The 19,287-nt window shown below is 40.3% G+C and overlaps 1 protein-coding gene across 9 annotated transcripts in view; it reads left to right on the top strand.

Annotated features, from left to right (window-relative positions):
• The first annotated feature begins 1,771 nt into the window (after nucleotides 1–1,771).
• The window catches only part of LOC133128367 (rho-associated protein kinase 2-like), a 40,468-nt gene continuing 22,952 nt past the window's right edge, over nucleotides 1,772–19,287 (top strand). For 6 of the 9 annotated variants that reach the window (XM_061241805.1, XM_061241802.1, XM_061241804.1 and 3 more), the window contains exons 1-9: nucleotides 1,772–2,521; nucleotides 2,973–3,040; nucleotides 6,244–6,331; nucleotides 7,490–7,571; nucleotides 12,232–12,332; nucleotides 12,427–12,564; nucleotides 13,941–14,201; nucleotides 15,881–16,025; nucleotides 19,028–19,166. In XM_061241805.1, coding sequence (XP_061097789.1) covers nucleotides 2,399–2,521; nucleotides 2,973–3,040; nucleotides 6,244–6,331; nucleotides 7,490–7,571; nucleotides 12,232–12,332; nucleotides 12,427–12,564; nucleotides 13,941–14,201; nucleotides 15,881–16,025; nucleotides 19,028–19,166 — 1,145 coding nt within the window. In that variant the 5' untranslated portion in view covers nucleotides 1,772–2,398. The remainder of the gene's footprint in view (nucleotides 2,522–2,972; nucleotides 3,041–6,243; nucleotides 6,332–7,489; nucleotides 7,572–12,231; nucleotides 12,333–12,426; nucleotides 12,565–13,940; nucleotides 14,202–15,880; nucleotides 16,026–19,027; nucleotides 19,167–19,287) is intronic. The other 3 variants (XM_061241808.1, XM_061241811.1, XM_061241810.1) reach the window with 2 other exon arrangements.

Raw genomic sequence — 19,287 nt, forward strand, 5'->3', positions numbered from 1 at the left:
GGAGAGTATGGTCTTGACATATACCAATCTGGCAGAGAACTAACAAAACAGACAGGTTTATATAGAGGGATAACAAGGGGAAATCACAATCAGGTGTGGACGATAAGGAAGGACAAAACCTAGACAATGAAAAACACAGAACACCTTGAGCTTAAAATGCCCGGAGTGTTTGGTAACCCTTATCCAGGGGCCTGGATCATGACGCAGGATTACAAAATTTGCTGGATAACCTGGAACAACTCTTTTAATTTTTGTCAGTGCATATCCAGCTAACTCCTGCTTCACAATACACACCCATTCTAGTAAGTTTGTAATTATATAAACATAGTGTAGATGTTTCGCCCATTCCCTTTAATTGACATCCAGACACAGTCGATGGCTTTAATGTAAATTATACCCATGGCTTTCAATTTTACTGTCAGGGGCCAGAAACTACATTACAACAGCTACGATACTTTCAATAGACAGAATAGGGGAAGTGTTTCGTTTCCATAGCTTTGGTAGAAAACAAACAGACAAACAAAAGTATTGGGAATGCAGGAATGCCATCTTTTCAGCCTTGTCAGGCCATGTACCATACCACTCAGAGAACTGATACTTTGGCACTTTTCAGGGGTTTTCCTCACAAATAACTACAATGACCACAGATCTTCACTTCTTACAAACATTTATTTATTTCATGGATTCTGCTATTTTTTAGCACACTTAGGCTTTGAGTCTTTGAAGAAAATTCAGAAAATGCAATTCAGTCAACATATTTGGCAAAGTTTAGTTGTAACTTGGCATCATTTTAATACCAATGATTTGATATGACAATAACATTTCAGAAAAGAACTGTGTACTGTTACTGACAGATTGTAGCGATATTGTGTTTTGTGTACATCAACTACTATTGTAGAAATTAATATTTCAGTCTAAAATTGAAATTGAAGTTTCTACATTCTACATTCTACATCTACCAGACTTCCTGAACAGGCTACAAATCAGTACTCTGCCACACGCACCTACAATGCATGTCTTTGCAAACTATCAGGTATTTGCATCATTCAGAAAGAAATAGGATAAAAAATATATATGTAAATTTCTTCAGTGGAAAAAATGTCCATATATTGTTACATACATTTATTGATGAATATACTATCTCTCAATGTACTCTAAAAATGCTGTTGCTCTACAAAGAATTCCCACCAGGTGTCAGTCTTTACAATATTTTAACTACCACAAATTGGTATTCATTATATTTCAAGTCAATATAGGTATAGTGTGCTGGTTCATGTAAAGTAATATAGGAGTTTTTTTTTTTAAGTACAGTATTCAAAAAAGGATGTGACTTGAGCCTTGTACTGGATACTACTAAAGTAGTAAAGTATAAGTATTATATTACCTTAGTAGGCAAAAAAATGTAAGGTAGTGCGTTTTTACGATAAAAAAACTTGCATACTTGTGACATGCATGCATTATATAAGTGTGGCTCTGTTGATATATGTTGACGCCTAGGCTCATGGAAACAATTTAACAGTCACACTAGCTGTATTTTCTCTATTTACTTTTACTTTTTGTTTGAACGAGAAACATTTCAATGAGGTAATTATGATATGTACAATATGTACAGCGTATGTAACCAATAGCGTAGGCTATTATTTGGGTAAATCTAATCTCTATTAGGCTGCCTATATGTCGTACTCAGCATTGGGTACGTGTCATTGTCAGTTCATACGTGTCATTGGTTATTTTTATCCAGAGGTAACTTGGAAAGTTGTCCACTGTTGGTTTCGGGGTAGTGACGACGAAGATACGAATGAGATAATGCAATCAGAAAAAAAACTATTTGTGGATGGGGCATATCTTCTTCATGAGTCTCTTGCAATGAAAGTAGTAACGAAGGTAGACTTCAGGAAGTCGTTTACGAGATAGGCTACGTATAGTGTCGTTGCTGAGGATTACAATTTTGACAAAAAGCAACAGGTATAGCCTATAGGGAGGGCGACGACGAAAGACAGGTGTTGTGAATAACTTGGAACTGTCACGCTTCCTACTTCCTTGGGTACTCTAGTTTTGGAATAATCAACCGCTTGTTTGTGTCATAATATAAGTATTGGAAGACGGAATCTTCAACATTGTGCACTAGTTTGAAACTGGAACATGATTTGAAATCAAGTAGCCTACAGGACACCTTGGGTTCAAAAGGAGGAAGAAGAGACGGAGGACATATACACACAGGCTGTCCTCTTCAGTGCTAAACGTCGCACTCTACCTGCGAAAAGTCGCTAAATAGGCTACCGTGCCATCGTGTCTTAGGGGCTTGATTTGAGATAGCCTATTTTAAATCTCAGTTGTAATATAGCTGACGCGTTCGTTCCTGAATGCCGCTGTGATTCTTTTGATTGGGACACTATTGATGGACTACATTGAAGAAGTAAAAATGCCGTCAGGAGCGGAGAGGAGGCTTGAGAGCAGGGTGGAAAAACTGGAAGCCATGATCAAGGATCCACGATCCGCGATGAACATGCAAAGTTTACTTGTAAGTTCACACATATATATCAGCTTGTCATTCTGTAGTCCGAGGGACAGGCTGAATGTAGCCAGGCGAGTTTGTACAGTAGCCTATGCTCGGTACTCAAAGTGGACATTGACTCACTTGCCCTCCTATGATGATATGGGTGGCCTCTTTTGTAACACATTTGACATATCACGATTTGAATTCAATGCGAATCCCGTTATATTAGTTCTGTTGCATTGTTATTCTGTTATGTTTATTCTTCACAGCTTGGAATGTAAGTTTGAAGGCAAATGCATTAATTCGTAGTGAATGGGATTGTGGGATTATTAACGGTCTGTCCAGATTTAAAACTGGACATCAAAGGACATGTTTTACTGTTTCTGTGAGTGCATTCAATGTTCCCCAGCCCAAATCTATCTAACAGTAAGTGCCTGTATGCTGTATGAATGAAAGGCCCATATCTGTCACACAGGCAAGGCACAGGGGATGTCCAGACTTAATAGAAATAATCCCTCCCACCAACAAAAGCACAGAATCACGGTAATCTTGAATCATGTCATGAAATTCTTAATTCTGTGATGCTGATTACAATCAAACCAATCTAACTCAAAATAAACCACACCTGGAATGGCCAACATAAACGTGTGCAGCATGAATCCTGAATGTATATGCGTATATATGTGCTCAATTTAGCGCTTTTAATAATAATAATAATAATAATAATAATAATAATAATAATAATATATGTTAGCGGGGGGCCTTGTGCAATTTACAGAAAGCTTTCAAATGATAAAATGGAAAAATATTTATTCACTGGTTTGAGATGAAGGCTGAGGCCTGAAATAAAATATCTTGTCAATGCTTGTTTATGAAAATTTTACCTTGTTTTGCTAAATGTATGAAACCTCTAAGTAATAAAACATTTTAATTATTGCATGTTAAATGTTAAATTATTTACACATTTTTTAAAACAATTCATAATGCTAGTAAAAACGTGAAGATGCGTTCTTATATGAAGCAAATCTTTTGTTAAAGGTGATACGGCCTATTTAATGCCATGTTGTTAAGCACCCCTTCTTTAGTGTTAGTTTAGTAATACAGTGGGCTGGCCTCCTTGGTGTTGTGGAAGAACCCAGGTCTCCTACTTCCCCTCTCTTGAGACTACCCTGCTCCTGCCTTTTTGTGAATGGTTGAAATTAAGTGCACTCAAGGGCCTGTGTCTTGAAAGACAGTTATTTTAACACAAGCTTAAAATGCCACTGTTGCTAGAAGTGATACAATCCAAGCAAGTGCTTTATTCTCTGCCCATTCCTGATAGATAATGTATGTTATGAACAACAGTACCAGCTGATTTGTTGGAAGACTGTGATCCATCTTCTTTAGGTGGTTTCATAATGTCTCTGAATAGTGGTGTTTTTGGATATATGCCTTGCTTTCTGCCCTACTTGAATTACATTATCCATTCAAGTTTTCCTTGTTTTTTTTTTTTGTTTTACGCTGACTCATAACAGACACACAGACACGCACACAAACTGTTTTACTTGCTTGTGCTATTCAAGTGAAGGCAAGTGCCTTCCTTAAATTCATAAGGCATTATGTGTAGAGTATGCATGTGCTGGTGTGTTTGAAGGCAGAGTCAGCCTGTATTTATAGATATGAATGTCTTTATGGAGCGCAGGGGGTGTAGAGAGATGGCAGTGGTATGTATTTCTCCTCCCACATGATCTTGACTCATCTGTTTGACCTTTGGCTAACACCACCCCACTTTCCTCCATTTATACTGTGCATATTAAAGTCTGCACAAATGAGATAAAGAAAAGGCAAAAATTCCTCCTATTCTTCATTGATACTGGATGTACAAAATCAAATGAGCCTACAGTGGGCTCCAGAATTATTGGTCTGATAAATCTTCACAAAAAGTGCTGTAAACTAAAACAATAATGCAGTTATTGACAGGCGTAAAAAAGTGGTGCGCTTTATTAATAATCTGATGGATTCAGCCAAAGTCTTACATTAAAAAAATCCTCCAAAGAAACGGTTCCACAATTATTGGCACCCCTTGATTAATATTTGTGCAAACACCACTGAGTCTTTTCATATAATTTATGATAAGGTTACAGAACACATTTGGAGGGATTTTTGACCCTTCCTCCATGCAGAACTTTTCAGAATCATTGATATTTTTGGGATACCCCCCTCTTCGTTCCAACTGCAGGTTTTTTGTGGGACTTAAGTCTGGAGACTGAGATGGCCATTGCAGAACATGTTTGTTGTTTTTACTTAACCATTTCTGTGTGGATTTTGATGTATGCTTGGAGTCATTTGACAGTAGGTATGAGGTGCTTCCCCTTGTATGCATTCCATATTGCTGCCAAACATGTTGATGGTGTGTATGGTCAAAACGTAACATTTTGGTCTCATCTGACCATAACACTCTCTTCCAGTCATAATTCCAATGAGGTTTGGCAAACTCAAGATGCTTGGTTTTATTTATTGTGCTCAGTAACAGCTGTCTTCGTGCCACGCTTCCAAAGAGTTTGCTGGCATGGAGGTGCTATTGCATGTTTTTTTTTATACTTGGTGACTCCAAGAAACAAGCAATCTCTGCAATTCTTAAACTGCAATCCTTGGTTTACTTCCGGCCTCCCTCACCATTTTCCTTACTGTCCGTGGGGATAACATGCACTTGCAAGTTTGCAACCATTCCATATGCATTCCATCCCTTTTTCGTATTGCCCTTTCAGTGCTAAGTGGTATGTTTAACCATTTATTTATTTTCTTGTACCCATTACCTGACTTGCGATGGTCATTTACCATCTGTGTCTTCGAAATTGACAATTCTTTGGCTTTTCCCATGCTTGACAAAGGGATTTACCATGTTTTTATACTCTAGTGAAACAGGAAGTTGCAATATAGTTCCTGTAGACTGGGATTAGCTACATTAAAGTTTAATTATATTGCCAATTTCACTTTGTTTGATTTTATTTACAATAATTGTTAGGGGTGTAATTTTGGCACAAAAATTAGATTTCTAAATAGAAAACACTGAATCATGAGATGAGTACTGAAATAAAAGTATATTGTGTTCCGGTATGTTTGAACATAAAACATAGATCATTGTCCATGTTGTTTATTATATGCAGCCGTTTTTCTCCATTTTTATTAGGGGTGCCAATAATTCTGGAGCCCACTGTATATACCAACACTAGTCAGTGTTTACCCAAATATGCTATTTTGAAACAACCTGTTTGTCTGGATTCAATAGAGGGGTTCCTATTATCCTGTGACTCGGTGGTCCCCCACCCACCCACTCCCCTACTAATGCGGTTCAATGGCTAACACAAACTCAGAAACTCAGTGCAGTTTCTAAACTTGTTTGTCTGGATCCAATAGAGGGGTTCCTATTACTTTTTGAGTCTCTACCCCCACCCTGCCCAATAACATAGCTTAACGGCTAACACGGGTCAGTGCTGTTTTGAAACACGCTTGTGTCTGAGTCCCATGGAGGAGCTCATATTACCCCACTCTGAGTCCAGAAAAGTTGCAGTGTAGTGACGAGTCTGTCCTGATATAGCTCCTGGACTGTGCTACTATTTCCACACGGTGGAGAGAAGACATATTTAAACGATAAGGACTGTTCTGTACCTGAATCGCAAAGAGGAATACTCACCCAGTCACCCAGAAGGATATCCTCACCCTCAGTACTGCAGTCAAATTTCCCTTTTCATACTTGTTCTCACCAGCCTTGCCACTTTTCAGTATAATGGAAGCACTGAACTGGAAACTGATCATGGCCCCAGGCTTCTCTCTGAGTCTCCCTGCCCTAATAATGTAAGTAGGTTTACAAACATTGTTTATTAGGAAGATGTCATTACTGGGAGTATGAGGGAATAGAACTGGGCCTGGGTTTATCCCTCTCCTTGGGGACTGCACCATGGAGGTAGATATGAATGAAATGAAGGCTTTCATACCCCTGTCACATGATCTGGGGTTTTTGCTTCTAGGGAGGTGGGAGTTCAGGTGAATTCACTTATGTTTCTCCAATACTGTAAGTCACTCTGGGTAAAAGCATCTACTAAATGAATGTAATCTCGTAAATCAGCATCATTCACACAGATTGATGGATTTCATGAAATGATTCAAGATGATGATTCTGTGATTCTGTGATGCATGACGTGATTCTGTGCTTTTATTGATGGGAGGCATTATTTGAGTCTGGACCTCCCATTTGTCTCGCCTGTGTAACAGATAGCCTATGGGCTTTTCATTCATACAACATATAGACAGTAGGGTAAATTTTGTGATGTTACCATGTAAGTTAACTGTGGTCTATGCCATGTCTCTGTAGTCAATACTGTTGTATAGATATGACATGGGCCATACGTGGTCCATACCTTGTCTCTATAGTGTGGTTGATATCATGTCTCTAATAGTGTGATCCATATCACATCTCTATGGTGTAGACCATATCACGTCTCTATGGTCTGGTATATTCAGTGTCTCTATGGTATGGTCCATTCCATGTCTCTATTATGTGGCCCATGTCATGTCCCTATGGTGTGATTCATTTCATGTCTTTATGGTGTGGTCTGTAACATGTCTCTGTGGTTCATAATATCACTTCTCTATGGTGTGGTCTGTAGACTGTACCATATCTCAGTGGTTCACGCCACATTTCTATGGTGTAGTCTGTATCATTTCATGGAGGCCAGTTCTGAAGGCTTTTATGCAGCACTTTATAGGTCTCCTGGCCACAGTGGCATTGGACCAGACTGAGCTATATATGATATGAAATGAAATGGAAGCTATGACTGGTATGATATGAGCATGACAATCTAAAAAGGGCTTGGATATTTGAGAATGTCCTCATTGACACACTATGTCCACTTAACTGCTTTTCACAATGTCAAAATTATACTCATACTCATGTACAGTATACTTGTCTTTATTCATGTTGTTTGCTCATGTAAGTCTCTTCTCCATTTTCAGGATTCCATGAATGCATTGGTTTTAGATTTGAACTACCCTGTGCTAAGGAAAAACAAAAACATTGCAGCCTTTTTAAGAAGATGTAAGTACTATCTCCGTGAGTCATGTTGGAATGCTGCTGTTGAAATGCAGTCCCCTCCAAAAGTATTGGAACAGCAAGGTCAATTACTTTGTTTTTGCTATACACTGAAAAAAATTGAGTTTGAGGTCAAAAGATGTACATGAGATGACAGACCCAAATTTCCGCTTTTATTTCCTGGTATTTTTAATCTAGATTTGTTAGAATTTAGAACAGATCACATTTTGTTTCAGACCACCCAATTTTTAGGTGAGGAAAAGTATTTGAACATGCGATTGAGAGGTGTTTCTTGTTGCCCAGATGTGTCCTGTTAGATTGATTGGTTAAGCAATAGATACTTCTGAATGCCTAGTCTTGGTATTAGCCTTGGGTTTGCCTGTGAATACTGTATTTGTGTTAGAAAAGATAATCCAACATGTTGGAGAGCTATCTTTGGGAGAAATGCAAGCCATTTTGAAGCTTAGAAAAGAGGGGAAATCTATTGCAGAAGCATTGAGGATAGCTTGTACAGCAACTTGGAATGTCCTGAAAACCCTGGAAAAAAATGCTGCCGTACTGAGCAACAGTAGGAACAAGGAAAACAACAGTAGTTGATGACAGAATCATTGTGAGAGCTCAGTGACACCACAAACAATCTCCACGGGGCAGGGGTGATGGTATCTTAATCAACTGTTCAAAGAAGACTTAGAGCAGCAATATACAGGCTATACCACAAGATGCAAACCACTCATCAGTCGTAAGAATCGGAAAGGCGAGATTACAATTTGCAAATAAGCACAAAGTTCTGGAACAAAGTAACTCCTACCAAATTGATGGAAAGGCCTATGTGTGGAGAAAAAAGGGATCTGCTCATGATCCAAAACATATGAGCACATCTGTGAAGCACGGGGAAGGAAGTGTCATGGCTTGGGCTTGCATGGCTGCTTCTGGAGTGGGTTCAATAACCTTTACTGAGATTAGGATGAATTCAGAAGTCTCCAAAAACAATCTGTCTGCCAATTTGCAGAGAAAATGTCCAAACTAATTGGGAGGAATTTCATCATGCAGCAAGACAATAACACAAAACACTCTGCCATTACAACAAAGGACTTTGTTATGGAGAAAAAGTAGAAGGTTTTAGACTGGTCAAATCAATCACCAGACCTTAACCCAATTTAGCATGCATTTCAGATTGAAGGGACCCCCCCCCACCAAACTGAAAGAGGCTGCAGTAAAAGCCTGAAAAAGCATCACAAAAGAACAATGCAACAGTTTTGTGATGTCAATGGGTCACAGGCCATGTGGTCTCACAGTGAAAGCTGAGATTCTGAAATCTCGTGTCGTATGGCCCTGCATGCATTCATGGCCTGTGACCCATTGACATCACAAAACTGTTGCATTGTTCTTTTGTGATGCTTTTGTGATACTAGGAAGTAAAATCTGATGTCTTAACAAATCTAGGTGTAGGAAGTAAAAGCTAGCCGTACTTGCCCAAACTATAAGACCCCCACCACCATGTTTAACCAATGATGGTGCTTTGCTTCTTGGGCAGTTCTCCATTTTAGCCTCTCCACTTTGCTCTTGTCATCACTCTGATACAAGTTAATCTTGCTCTCATCTGTCCAAAAGACCCTTTTCCAGAACTCTGCAGGCTCTTTTAGATATTTCTTAGCAAATTGGCTATCCTTTTTGTAGCTAACTATTGATTTGCATCTTGTTATGTAGCCTCTGTAGATTTGTTTGTGAAGTCTTCTGTGTAGAGTAGTCACTGACACACCCATGTCCTGCCTCCTAAATGTTTCTGATCTGTTGAACAGGTCTTTTTATTTATTATGGTCGTCAACTGCACTAAGGAAGGGATTGAATACATGTTACTAATCAGAAACAGCTGTCCAATTACTTTTGGTCTCTAAAATACACAGGCTATGTATGAAAAGGGATGTAATTCCTACACAAATCAACGAATATGGATGTGAATACCATCAGATTAAACTTGACTGTCTACACTTTAAACAATTTTATTTTATTTTATCATTAATTCATTAATTTACGGACTGCACTGTAGTTAAATATGCTACAGTTAAATAGCATAGTTACTCCTACTCCGATGTCAATGCCGGACAAAATATTGATATTTTATAATATTGTGGAATATAATATTTTGTCCAGTATATAAATTAATAGTAGCCTGTGTCTCAACTTTACTGATGTAGAATTATTCGCAAAGCTTGGCAGACTTGTATGTTGCACTGTAAAATGTATCATTTAAACTCCACAGAATGATGAAAAAAGTTGTGTGTTTACCTACCAGTGTCTTATTCAGATCATTGGCACACTTGTTAATAAAGGAAAATCGATGAAAACTGACCAAAGATCAATTTAAAAAGAATGTAGAGGGAGGTAAGACCAGTATCAAAGCGGTAACACTGTGACAACCTATTCCTAGGATAACGTAAAGAGAACATTGCTATTCCTCATTCTTCAAATAATTCAGTAGACAAAGAAAGAATAGTCAAAGTTATTTGAATAACGTTCACCCGTCAGACAGGTAGGGAAATTTGAGAGACGCTGTGATGAAATGGAGTGGGAGGTGCGTGTGCTGGTGCTGTGCTCAAAGATCCACAGTACACGGCTTTTCTATAATTTGCTTTGGATATAAAATCGTATCTATGGTTTTTCTGGGGGCTTTTGGTCAACAGCTGTGGCCAGGTATTTAACAGCAGTTGCCCCGGCCACCCCTGATCCACCCCTGTCCCTGTAGATGAGCGCATGGCCCAGTGTGTTCCTTTAGATGAGTGCATGTGACCCTGTGTGTATTCATGTTGATGATTATGGTCCTGTGTATGTTCCTGTAGATGAAGGTATAACCCTGCAAATGTTTCTGTAAATGTGACTGAACATGGTCAAAGGGGTATCATTGAAAAGGTTTACTTTTTTTTTCAGTTTGATTTAAAACTATACGATCAGAGCAACAAAAAATGTATGGCGTGTTGCAATTGACCGATCAATTGTGGAGATATGGCTTGTTAAAATATGTGTCTGACAGAACTGGTTTTGAGAAATCAACCTTCAAAGTTTTGTGAGCTATTTTTACACATTTTCACCTATAAGTGACCTAGGTGTACAAACTGGCCCATTTCTGCACCCATAGTGACCGAAAATAAAGAGCTGCTGCCTCTGCAGGAAAAGTAAGGCGATTACTTGATGAGCGCCCTGCTGAAAAAACAGCTCAAGCTAGGTCTTGGAACAGCTGGTAGCTGGTTGAGCAGTTCAGACCAGCTCGCTGCTCGACATGGTTTGACACATACATGCTGCCTTAAAAATGATCCAAATGAAGGCTCCTTAGAAGGAATAATTTTTTTCCAAACTTTTTTCCAAATGGGACAGCGCTCAATGCATTCTGCGTAAGAAGTCAGCATTTTCGATGTTTGAGACGCAGCCCTGTTTTGCGCTTGTTTCTGATGATGTCTCTTGGTGATGATGATAAAAGAATATTGTAAAAAAAGAAAACAATGGCTGCTTTTGTCATGTTTGCTATAGCTTTAGCTGCCCACAATAATTCATCCAACCCTAAAGTCCTCATCAAGTTAATGACACGCTTTTATTGCACAATTTATTTCTGTGGGTTAGCCATTCAGTTCACATTTCCAACTGAAAATGCCCCAAACTTCCTGTAATTTCTTTAATGGGTTCATTTTTTAGATTGTTAAAAGCACATATATTTTAAGCCTTTTTCATATATTTAGGAAATCTGCTTTTCAACTGTTAATGCAGCAAGTGAAAGGGCTGTGACAATAGTGACATTTTGTGAACAGAGAACTGGCAGGGAAAGCGATCAGACCCAACCAGCTAGATTTAATATATATACACTGCTCAAAAAAATTAAGGGAAACTTAAAGGACACATCTGATCTTGATGAATGATTTATTCAAGTTGAAAATCTTTACTGATGTACATGTATCATTTGTTGAGAACAAAATACTTAACAAAAGACTTAACAACAGTGAAAGGAAACCAAAATCATCAACCCATTGTGGGCTAGATTCAAAATCACACCGAAAATCAAAGTAAAAAATTGAAATCACAGGCTGATCCAATTTTATCAGGGCAACTCGTAATGCGACTGAGTAATGTGTATGGCCCCCGCGTGCCTGTACGCACTCCCAACAACATTTGGGCATGCTCCTGATGAATCGGCGGATGGTGTCCTGGAGGATCTCCTCCCAGACCTGGATCAGGGCATCAGTGAGCTCCTGGACAGTCTGTGGCAGTACTTGGCGGCGTCAGATGCACCGATACATAACGTCCCATAGGTGCTCAATTGGATTTAGGTCAGGGGAATGTGAGGGCATCAATGCCTTCCTCATCCAGGAACTGCCTACATACTCTGGCCACATGAGGCCAGGCATTGTCCTGCACCAGGAGGTATATATATTTTAAAAAATTGGGACATTGTGACACATAATGGATTTACAGGTGAATGAGTATATCTAGATTCCAGATCTGTGCTTATTTTTGACCGAAATCCAATCTGACAATGTTTTTCAAGCATGCTGTATAGTTGAGACCTGCACAATGATACCCCCTTTACCGCATCGAATCACAAATGACATCATGTCCCTGTGTTTTCTTTTAGATGAGAGTGTATATTCCTGTAAATGAGTGACACAGTGTGTTCCTACAGATGAAAGAGTGATGGGGAACATGAGAGAGCTGCAGGTGGGCCCTGATGACTTTGACTTGGTGAAGGTGATTGGCAGGGGGGCCTTTGGCGAGGTGCAGCTGGTGAGAAATCCTTAAATCTCCCCTGATTTAAAATGAAATCTCAATTTCCCATTTGCAGAGCAAATGTGATTTTGTACTCTGTTTTTCTGTGCAGGTACGTCACCGAGTCTCTAAGAAGGTCTACGCCATGAAACAGCTCAGTAAATTTGAGATGATCAAGCGCTCAGAGTCAGCCTTCTATTGGGAGGAGAGAGATATCATGGCCTTCAGTGACAGCCCCTGGATTGTCCAGGTGAGGAACTTGAACCCGGAACCAGATGTAGCTTCATAAAACACTCCCTTTAATCTCTATCGAATAACTCTCTTAATTCTGAATTTAGGAGCGTTTTATTTTTTGTTATTCAGCAGCAGGGTAGCCTAGTAGTAGGGTGTTCAACTGTAGAGTTGCTAGTTTGAGACCCTGCTTGGCATATAGGGCTGATGCATGAGGGCATAGATGCTGACCTGCATCTGGAGAAATGAAGTTGGGTCCCGAAATGAAAAAATAACCCTGCTGTTGGATACTTGAGCAAGGCCCTGAACACAAAAACTGTCCAGGGACTTTATCCCTGTTTTCTCTCACACCACACTTGCAAGGTGAACACGTTCTCAATGGATTTCCAGTAGTTAAATCATTTTTGTAGACATTTTTGCTAATTTATAAAAGGTAAATGGTTGGCATTTATATAGCGCCTTTATCCAAAGAGCTGTATAATTGATGCTTCTCATTCACCCATTCATACACACACTCACTCACCGATGGCGATTGGCTGCCATGCAAGGCACCGACCAGCTCATCAGGAGCGTTTAGGGGTTAGGTGTCTTGCTCAGGGACACTTCGACACAGCCTGGGCGGGGGTTTGAACCGGCAACCCTATTGATCCTCATCCTCAAGAATCCTTCATCTGAACAGATTTGTCCCTAAATCGTTTAAATCTCTTAAAATGAGTGATTTAAGAGAACTTTGAGAGCTCATTTTTACAAGTTGTCTGTCCTATCCTACGAAACATGTAAACATGCATTCCATTCATTATGTGGTGAGCATTCTGGAGCAAAATAACTGCCATTGCATTACTCAGGTGGGTGTTGCATATTGGTGGTGGTTCAGACAAGTTTCCCCCTCATCACTGTAAAGCACTTTGGGTGTGAGAAAAAATTATTAGATTTACGAAGAATAAGGTAAAGTTTCTCAACTGTCCACCATATTATAATGTTTTTCCAAAAACCAACGAACCACAGCCTACCCAATCAGCTACCGACTACGTGAGATGGCCCTTATTTTTGTTAATGCAATTGGCCATCTATCGAACACAACCCACCTACAGTACCGTATATATAGTATTGTAATGGACATCTTCAGTTTGGACTGTTTTCTGAAGTTAGATTTGTTTGTTGAATCCGACATGCCACATTTGTACAAGCCCTTCATACTAAAAAAGTTCATGATAAGAATACAAAAATGTTCTTGCACGAGGCCCATTGATTAGTGTTAGTTAGTTTAGTTTTGCACTTCTGAGACAAACATCAATATTCTCCAGTTTTGTAAGTCACTCTGGATGGAAGTTATTGTAATGTTATTGAATTTTTTGTAATAAGGTACTAAAGTCTCATTTCCTCCCTCATTCATAGTTGTGCTGTGCCTTCCAAGATGACCTGCACCTGTACATGGTAATGGAGTACATGCCAGGCGGAGATCTGGTCACGCTCATCAGCACATATGACATTTTGGAGACCTGGGCCCAGTTCTACACTGCAGAGGTGGTGCTGGCTCTCGACACCATCCACACTCTGGGCTTCATCCACCGTGATATCAAGCCCGACAACATGCTGCTAGACCAGCGTGGACACCTGAAGCTGGCCGATTTTGGCACCTGCATGAAGATGGACTCTGTGAGGGCTAGGTTGCATAGTTATCAATATTAGAAGGAGACCTCTCTTCCTTTCCTTGCATAACACACACTCCAGCCCTTAATAACACGATACTACAGACCTGGCTAACACACACACACACTCCACTCCTTAATGACACACATGCAAGGCCTACCTGGCAAACACATACTCCAGCCCTTGATAACATATACTCCAGTCCTTAATAAAAACACACTCCTGGCATGGCTAATGCGTACTCAAGCATAAGTGTATGCTTAATTTTGCATAATTAAGCATAAACTGGTCCGTGTTAAGCACCAGCGGGTAATGGATAACCATCACTCTTCAAACCCACATAACAGACCATCATTCTACAGACCCACAAAGCTGGCCATCACTCTGCAGTCCCACATGACAGACCATCATTCTACAGACCCACATAACAGACTATCATAACAGACCATCATGCAGCATGTGCTGTGCTGCTGTACCATCTGGTGGGCAGAATGTGTCCTGACCCTTCTGATTCCTGACCTCTCTATAACAGTGTATTTCGACCAGACTGCCATAATATCAATGGCACAATGAATTCAACAAAGTACCAGGAAATCTGGTTGCCTCTGCTGCGAAACTGAGTCTTGGTTGTAGGACAACGACTCCAAATATACATCAAAATCCACTCAGAAATGGTTAAGTATAAACAACAACCATATTCTGCAATTGCCATCTCAATCCTCAGACTTAAGTCTCATGACAAACCTGTGGTCTGAACTGAAGAAGGGGGTATCCCAAGGATATCATTCATTTATTCATTCATTCATTCATTCATTCATTATCCTAACCCGCTTATCCTGAACAGGGTCGCAGGGGGCTGGAGCCTATCCCAGCATACATTGGGCCAAAGGCAGGAATACACCCTGGACAGGTCGCCAGTCCATCGCAGGGCACACACACCATTCACCATCCGTGCTGCCCCAAGGATATCAATAATTCTAAAAAGTTGTGGACAAAAAGAAACTATTAAACCAGGGGTTCCAATAATTGTGGAACCTGTTATTACTTGAAAAATGTAAGACTTTGTTGATTCCATCGAATCAATCAATAAAGTACTAACTATTATCTTTTAGTTTACATAATTTAAAAAATATATTTATCAAGGGTGGGTGCCGCCTCAGCAAGGAGGTCCTGGGTTTGAATCTCCGTCGGCCGGGGCCTCTCTGTGCGGAGTTTGCATTTTCTCCCCGTGTTTGCGTGGGTTTCCTCCGGGTACTCCGGTTTCCTCCCACAGTCCAGGGTGTATTCCTGCCTTTGGCCCAATGTATGCTGGGATAGGCTCCAGCCCCCCTGCGACCCTGTTCAGGATAAGCGGGTTAAGATAATGGATGGATGGATGGATTTATTAAGGGTGCCAACAATTCTGGAGCCCACTGTATGTTTTCAATAATTAATCCATTAATGATGCTGTGTTTCAGCCAAATTTAAAAGCATTATTCCATGTATCTTTTTGCTTGGTAGGATATCCCATATTCTTTGCCATAACCTCAAAAATGTCCTATCCCATTAAAAGAATGACAGCAAGCAATATACTTGTAATTTTGTACATTTGTACAACTGCCTCCAGTGACATGTGCAGTATTCAAGCAGAATGATAATTTGATACACTCAGTGTTGAACATGTTTCCCTGTTTGTCCTTCTGCAGGCAGGCAAAGTACGTTGTGACACAGCCGTGGGAACTCCTGACTACATTTCTCCCGAAGTGTTAAAGTCACAGGGGGGTGAAGGTTACTATGGGCGTGAATGCGACTGGTGGTCTGTGGGAGTCTTCCTCTACGAGATGCTACTTGGTGAGTCTTGTCCTAGTCTCAGTTCCAGATTCTCAATCTCTTTCTGACCAAGGCCTCCTGTAAACTGATTGGTAGCAGCACATTTCTGACAATAGATGTGCTTTGCTGGGGCTGTCTATCATTTAATGTACCTAACCTAGAAACTGTGCCTATCCCCTGACTTACACTCACCGAGCACTTTATTAGGAACTTTATTACACCTACTTATTCATGTGATTATCTCATCAGCCTATTGTGTAGCAGCAGTGCAATGCATACAATCATGTAGATATGGGTCAGGTGCTTCAGTTAATGTTCACATAAAAAAACTTTGATCTAAGTGACTTTGACCTTGGAATGATTGTTGGTGGCAGACAGGGTGGTTTGAGTATCTCAGAAACTGCTTACCTCCTGGGATTTTCACGCACACTCGTCTCTGGAGTTTGCAAAGAATGGTGCAAAAACAAAACAAAAAATGCTGTCAATATTGATCTTCCCAATGAGCAAAATTGCCATTTGTGGAGTATGATAGGCTACTTATAATAAGGACTTTTGCATTCTGTAAAATGTGAATGTGAATTGGCATGGTTGCTTGGCTCTATTGTAATATGTGTTAATTTGGAAACTGTATTATTTTGCGGGTGCTCAAAATGTAAGTTGCGTTCAAGGTGGGTGCTGAGGTTATATTCAGGTTTGTACCGTAAACTTGATTGACGTAAATATTTCCCATTTACATTGGCATTTCCCACTAAAATGTTATGTGGATTTGAGAACATAGCCTGTAACCAACCTTACCATTCATGGTCTGTTTCTTTTTGTTCTCTATTGAACAGTCAGCACCAAGAGAACTGAACCAAACCAGTTGTCTCTATTTCAGGTTTCACGATTATTACCAATTGGATGGGCTATCCGTCTTCACCAACTTCCTGTTCTTTTTTTAGATATCCAAAATGTTCTGCAATTTTTGACCTCCTAGTCAACAATTCACGAGATGAGACTTGACAGGATGATATTGAACGGAATGCTGAGATAGATTCCGTAGCTACCGTAATTCTTACAGTCTTCATACAGTGACTTTCAATAGCAGTCTTCCTAATTTCAGATGAATGGGCATAAATGTTGGTGGGTATATTTCAGCTTTCCCAAAAGTTGGTGAGGACATGCCCCAACCATCCACACCCAAATCTACACCTGCTTCTTTAACCTAAGACATCTTATGGGTTATATCTTTTATACCCTATTCTTTACTACATTAATCTCCCCTGGCATCTGTGAGGACATAGCATCCTGTTGGAGCAGGGTTGTCCTCTGAGTCTCCTTTTATTCACCATCACCTGCAAGCCCCTCTGCATTGCACTTCGTACTAATCCCTGCATTGTGGTCATAGCCAGGAATGGTGTTGAGCAGAAGATCTCTCTTTATGCAGATAACCTCCTCCTCTATATTTCCTGTATATTTCAGGTTTCACTTGGTATTTAGTTATTAGGTATTTAGGTATTAGGTATCAGGTATTTGACTTATTTTTTTAGACTTATTAAGTCTTCTGCTGCTGTAGCCTATTCACTTAGGAGCATGACATGTTGTGTGTTCAGAGATGCTCTTCTGCATGATCTCCATGAGTTGCACCCGTATCTGCATGATTTTATGCATTGCACTGCCACCACACGATTGCAAAGTGCCCAGCGGCCTGTAGCATAGTGGTTAAGGTAAATGACTGGGACGCGCAAGGTCGGTGGTTCTAATCCTGGTGTAGCCACTATAAGATCCGCCCAGCCATTGGGCCCTTGAGCAAGGCCCTTAATCCTGCATTGCTCCAGGGGAGGATTGGCTCCTGCCTAGTCTAATCAACTGTACGTCACTCTGGATATTCTCATGTTCATTTATGCTGTACTGACTTCTCCTGTCTGCAACAGCTGCTGATATCTTTCTCAAACACTAATCACTCATCCTCTCAACCACATTAACCACTACCAATGTTTGTGACATCATAGACTACTCATGCCTCTTTACCAGATGATTCACTACTGATGTTTCTTGATGTTTTTTCATCAGTCAGTTCTGGTGCATCTGGCCCACATCAGTCAGTTCTGATCTTCTGTATCTTAGCCACATCAGTCATGTGGCTAAGATACATCTGTTCTTCACTGGAACTTTGCAGTCACTGCTGTTCTCGCAGCACAACCACATGATTTACCCGGGACTGCACATGAACCCAAGTGATAATGTGCAGCACTGACCTGCAAAGGTCTCCCCATTTCTTTCCAGGCATTATTGACTGTTGCATACACTGGTTCCGTGTTTCAGTTGGCGCTTTTGACTCGAGAGATCTGCCAGGCAGCGGCAGATTTCTTGGTATTTCAATAGAGTAATGACTTGTTACTCACACAGCCACCACCAGGTGGCATACGTGAGCACTATAATCCACAGTGCTCTGAAATACTTGCAGGTCCCGACAGCAGGGGGGCAGAGCTTTGTATTATGGAAAACCCAGGATTAGATTTCAAACTGGTCATAACTGGATTTTTCACCAGGGTTGTCCGCATTCTGAGAAAAAGATACCGAAATTGAACCTCTTATAGAGAAATCAATGCTTAAAAGTTTTTATCTGAGTTGCGTATAAATATAACCATGATTCAAATGTCTGTTTCCCTCTGGCAAGTATCTTGATACTGTATTTACTTCCGGAAACAGACTTTTCAGCTCTTTCACGACAATGCAAGCTCCTGATAGTGAAAAAGGGCACTGCTGCCCCCCTACTGTCAGAACCTGCAAGTATTTCAGTCTGCTGTGGATTAGAGTGCTCACATATGCCACCTGGTGGTGGTTCTGTGAACAATGAGTAATTACTGTTGAAATAACAAAAAAAATCTGCCGCTGCCTGGCAGATCTCCCGAGGCAGAAGCGCATAGCACAAAACCACCGTAGATAACAGTGGTAAATAACACATTTCAAAGAAAAGTCATTACAATTGTACACTGTTTCCATGCAAAACCCTTTATCTAAACCCCAGGTGTCTTACTCAGGTGACACTCCATTTTATGATGACTCTCTGGTGGGGACATACAGTAAGATCATGGATCATAAAAACGCCCTCAACTTCCCCGATGACGCAAACATATCCGAGGCAGCCAAACATCTCATATGTGCCTTCTTAGCAGACAGGTGAGTTGTTCTTAATTTTCCTGGTTCAATGCCATTGCACTAAAAAAAAGATGTTTCCCACAGTTTGTTCATTCTTATACAATCCAGCACTTAAGTCAGACAACGTTGTGTTTCATTTTCC

Source organism: Conger conger, chromosome 5, assembly GCF_963514075.1.
Source record: "Conger conger chromosome 5, fConCon1.1, whole genome shotgun sequence".
NCBI classification, from domain to species: Eukaryota; Metazoa; Chordata; class Actinopteri; order Anguilliformes; family Congridae; genus Conger; species Conger conger.